Genomic DNA, 4,520 nt, shown 5'->3' on the forward strand with positions numbered 1-4,520 from the left:
GTGTGTGTGTGTGTGTGTGTGTGTGTGTGTGTGTGTGTGTGTGTTCCAGATGCTGCTGAATGAGAAGGCTGCAGCTCTCCAGGAGGAGGTGGACGAGCTGCTGACGAGGCCTTCAGACCTGCCGAGGACCTAGACCTTCATCCTGCTGCTCAGCACTCTGATAGATCCTCATTAAATGATGTCCACAACGTCCATCCGTCTGCTGCTTTCTGTTTCTGCTCCACATGTCTCATAGAAGCTGCTCTGGTTAATGTGCTCTGATTGGTCGAGGCCTTCTCCTGTGATTGGTCGAGGCCTGGATCATCACCACCAGACAGGAGGACCAGATCTCAGAGGTGTTGTGATCCAGGTGTCAGGTTGTTCTTCAGCATCATGTCTCTCCGTCCAGACTGTGGTTGAAGTCTGGTTTCTCTGCATATGAACAAACAGCACAGAGCCGATGAGGCTTTTATGGCATTTATTCACATTTTGGGATTTCTGATGAATGTTTGACTTCTGACACATTTTATTTATATTTTCGGGAACGTTTTTTAAACATTTTGGTGAAATTTTATTAAATCTTTTCAATATTTATTGTCTTCGGGATGTTTTCTTCATTTTAAGGCAGATTTTTGGAGCATTTTATTCATTTTTAGGTGATTTTTCATTCATGTTATCTATTAATTAATTAATTTAAATATATATATTTTATGTGAAGCTTAATATTCTGAGGATATTTTCTGAACATTCCCTCTGACTGTTTGTTGAATTTTGGGAACATTTATGAACAAATAGTTAATATTTTTAAAATATTTTTCAGAGCTTATGATTTATTCTTTTGAGACATTTATTATCTGACCTGAGGCCTTTATCCATGTTTATGAGGACATTTCATTAACTCTGTTCAAACATATTTTTTTGATCCATTTCAGGATATTTTAATAATATTTCTGAAATACTTTATTCACATATTTTAGAAAAGTGTATTGGCGTTTGTGGAGACATTTTATTACTATTGTTATTTTATTGTTATTACTCTGGTGATAGATTCATATTTTTGAATTTTCTATTTTATTACCTGCAACCTTTTATTAATGTTTTCTAGGACTTTTTTTTTTAAGTCACATATTTTAGGGTTGTTAATTATTTTGGGAACATTTCAGTTATATATTTTCTCATGTTTCTATATTTTAGTAAAAAGTGATTCATATTTTGAGACGTTTATTTTATTAGTTGGTATTTTATAAATGTTTTGATTTATTTTTCATCATATTTGGAACAATTTATTATTATTATATAAATAATTGATTCATATTTATTTACTAATATCAGACATTTATCACCTGGGGTACTGAGTGAATATTTTCTATAACATTTAGATTTTATTTATATTTTATTTGTATTTCTTCTGATTATTTCTGTTTGATCATTTTGCTGCTGAACGAAATGAAACTAAACCTCAGCGGCTTTAACAGGAGGAGCTCTGGGCTCCTCAGGTTCTGTGGGTCTGTGTTCGGGTCCTGGTCCCGGTCCCGGTCCCGGCCCCGGACCCCGGCCCGGTCCCGTGCGGGGCGGTCCCGGAGCGGCCCCGGTGTGAACGCAGGAGGCGGTGCCGGAACGTTTCCGGCTCTTTCTGCTGCAGACATGAACTTCTTCTTCCTGCTGCTGCTGCTTTTCTCTCTGCGGACTCACGGAACCAGAACCGGCTCCAATGGAGGCTCCCCGCCGTACCCGGAGCCGGACCGGGACCCGGTGCTGGTTCTGGAGCCGGACCTGTCCGCGGTGCTCCGCCGGGTGGATCCGCGCTTCCTGTCCGTCACCGTCGACGCGAGTCTGGCCGCCGAGGAGAGCTTCATGGCGCTGCTCAGGTGGGTCCGGACCCGAACCTCCGGGTTCTGCCTCCGGGTTCTGCTGGGTTACAGGGTGACCCGGAGTTTAATTAAGTTTAATTAAATCAGCGTCTAGAGCCGATGATCAGAACCAGAGTCTGAAGTTCACAGTGAAAATAAAAACCAGTAGAACCTGAAGAAAAACTTTAAAACATGAACTAGAACCTGGAATGTTTGATTATTGGATCAGAACCAGATAAAATGTCTGATGTAGAACCTCACATGAAGAGGAAACTCTGGACTGGTCCAAAGTCTGAGTAAAGCTCAGAAATGTGAGATTACAGTTAGAACAAAAACATCAGATCTGAAGTCAGAACAGAACAGAACCGGTTCTGGATCAGGTTGGGTTTTAGAATCTGATCCTGCGTCGGTTCGGCTGATTCACTCAGATGCTTGTAACCATCATAACAGAGATAATAACAGAATAATGATGATGATAATAGAGCTGGTTCTGTGGGTGGTACTGAGCAGTTCTGTGTTCCTGCAGCTTCATTAATCTGTGCTTTGTGTTCTGGTTCCGTTTCAGCTCCTCCAAGGTCAGAACTCTGTCTGCAGCTCTGAGTCCAGCGTTTCTGCGGTTCGGCGGCACCAGACAGGACTTCATGGAGTTTAATCCTGAGAGGGTCCAATGGACCTCCGAGTCCACAGCAGCAGCACACAGTAGGACATTCATAACCCATCATTCATCAGTAACACTGGTCCGGTTCTGATCCGGTTCTGATCTGGTTCTGACGTGTTGAAGAACTCAAAGTTTCTGCTCAGAATCACAAACAACAGAATAAAATCCCAGAACCTCAGATTATTGATCATCAGAACCTGCAGCTGGTTCAGTTCAGTCTGGAGCAGAAACGATCGATCAGTAGAACCANGTGTGTGTGTGTGTGTGTGTGTGTGTGTGTGTGTGTTTTTGTGTGTGTCTACGGCTTGCTGACCTGCTGTGTTGTGTCCAGGAGCTGGAGGAGCTGTGGCCCTTCAGAGCCCTGCTGGCCGAGCTGACCAGGAGGCTGAGCTACTGCGTGAAGGCCGAGCTCATCCCTCTGATGGAGGTGGCCGGGGTCACCGAGGTCAGCCGCCGCCTCAGAGACACAAACAGAACCTCATTCTGGACAGAACCTGGTCTGGTCTACCTTCACCACAGCAGGTTCTGCTGATGTTGGAGCCTCAGCAGTTGGTGAGATGTGACCAGAGACTGGGTTCTAGTAGAACCATGGATGTTCTTCTGTGAAAAGTCAGCGTTGTTTTATTAAACCTCATCAGACAAACATAAAAACTGATTTATTTGAACCTGAAACACTGAAGAACACAAACCAACAGAAGCAGTAGCTGGACAACAGACGGAGGTTCTGATTTCATCTGATGACGTGAAGCACGTCAGAGGATGAAATAAATCACATGTTCTGTTCTTCACAGTTAATGTTCAGCTGATGAGCAGCGTCCCGGGTTTGATTAAATCTGGTTTTATTACTGTGTTCAACACATCTGGGTCACTGTGGTTCTGGTCAGCTGTTTGGGACCCAAACCCAAGTTCTGTGAAATACATCGGCTGGATGTGGAGAACTTATTCAGTTTTCAGATCTGGACTTTTAGTATTTTCACCCTTAAAAAAGACTCAGAAGCTGTTTCCAGGTTCACAGTCTCCAGAAGTAAAACTCCAACAGAAAAGTTCTGAGAACTCGGAACAGTTTAATCAGAACCACTGAAAGGATCCAGCAGGACACAGATCAGTTCCTAGACTCTGAAAACAGAAAAGGTGTCAAATGTTGGATGGATCCGTATTTTCATGGTTCCAGTTTTTAGGTATTTTAACATGAAACCAGTTTAAATGACTTAAAATGTGTCCAAAAAGAAGAACACTGGACCAGAAGGACACCAAATAAGATGAAGACTGTTTACAATCCATTAAATTAGTCCAGAATTAATGATATTTCCAGGTCCAGGATGACTCTGAACCGTCTGAAATGACAATAATGCAGAATTATTGGACCTTGAAGAAAGTGTTTCACCTCCAACCAGGCTGGTGCTGATCCAGAAAGTTCCTGTCAGTGTCTGTCTATGGATGGATCCATGGTTCTACTAGAATCCAGTCTCTGGTCACATTTCACCACCTGTTGAGGCTCTAACATCAGTAGAACCTGATGTGGTGAAGTTGGACCAGACCAAGTTCTGGCTTTAGATGTTTTGACTTTTGACAGTTTAAAATTGTTTAAAAATGTCGTGAAGTTTGTCTTAAACGACTCTTTTATAAAGATCGTCCACATGCCTCCACTGTGTCCAAAGTTACTGAGTGTTCAAAGTTTTACTACAAATGTTCTGTCACTTATTGTTCTGTTGGTTCTGACTAGTTATTAACATCTGGTGCTCCCTGGTTCTTGTGTTCTGTGCCTCCAGTCGAGGGCCAAGCAGCTGTACAACGCCGGCTACCGGACGCCCACCCACCTGGCCAACGCCGACGCTGCCGCTCTGTCCAGGAGCGTAGAACACCTGTACAGGAGACAGGCCAATCAGATCATAGCTTCTGCCAGAGTGAGTCTGTCCTCAGAAACAGTGACGGCTGAAAGGGAACTGGATGTAGGCCGGGACCAGGGGAGGTATGGCATCCAACTGGATGTAGGCCGGGACCAGGGGAGGTATGGCATCCAACTGGATGTAGGC

General features: G+C 43.6%; 2 protein-coding genes across 2 annotated transcripts in view; both read left to right on the forward strand.

Annotated features, from left to right (window-relative positions):
- helq (helicase, POLQ like) overlaps positions 1-4,520 on the forward strand; it is a 31,561-nt gene that overhangs the window by 18,791 nt on the left and 8,250 nt on the right. Inside the window, exons 16-17 of the mRNA XM_008297654.1 lie at positions 2,819-2,932; positions 4,257-4,495. Coding sequence (XP_008295876.1) covers positions 2,819-2,932; positions 4,257-4,495 — 353 coding nt within the window. The remainder of the gene's footprint in view (positions 1-2,818; positions 2,933-4,256; positions 4,496-4,520) is intronic.
- On the forward strand, positions 1,621-2,730 carry LOC103369052 (heparanase-like). Its single transcript, XM_008297651.1, has 2 exons — positions 1,621-1,847; positions 2,395-2,730. The coding sequence occupies exons 1-2, from the start codon at positions 1,624-1,626 to the stop codon at positions 2,576-2,578; spliced, it is 408 nt and encodes a 135-aa protein (XP_008295873.1). The 5' UTR covers positions 1,621-1,623; the 3' UTR covers positions 2,579-2,730.

Source organism: Stegastes partitus, unplaced genomic scaffold (assembly GCF_000690725.1).
Source record: "Stegastes partitus isolate 25-593 unplaced genomic scaffold, Stegastes_partitus-1.0.2 Scaffold1232, whole genome shotgun sequence".
Taxonomy (NCBI): domain Eukaryota; kingdom Metazoa; phylum Chordata; class Actinopteri; family Pomacentridae; genus Stegastes; species Stegastes partitus.

What these genes read in the sequence shown, in the direction of transcription:
- LOC103369052 (XM_008297651.1), top strand. Translation starts at nt 1,624, where the DNA reads ATGAACTTCTTCTTCCTGCTGCTGCTGCTTTTCTCTCTGCGGACTCAC. An exon ending in AGCTTCATGGCGCTGCTCAG is followed by an intron (nt 1,848 to 2,394) that starts GTGGGTCCGGAC and finishes GTTCCGTTTCAG; the next exon opens with CTCCTCCAAGGTCAGAACTC.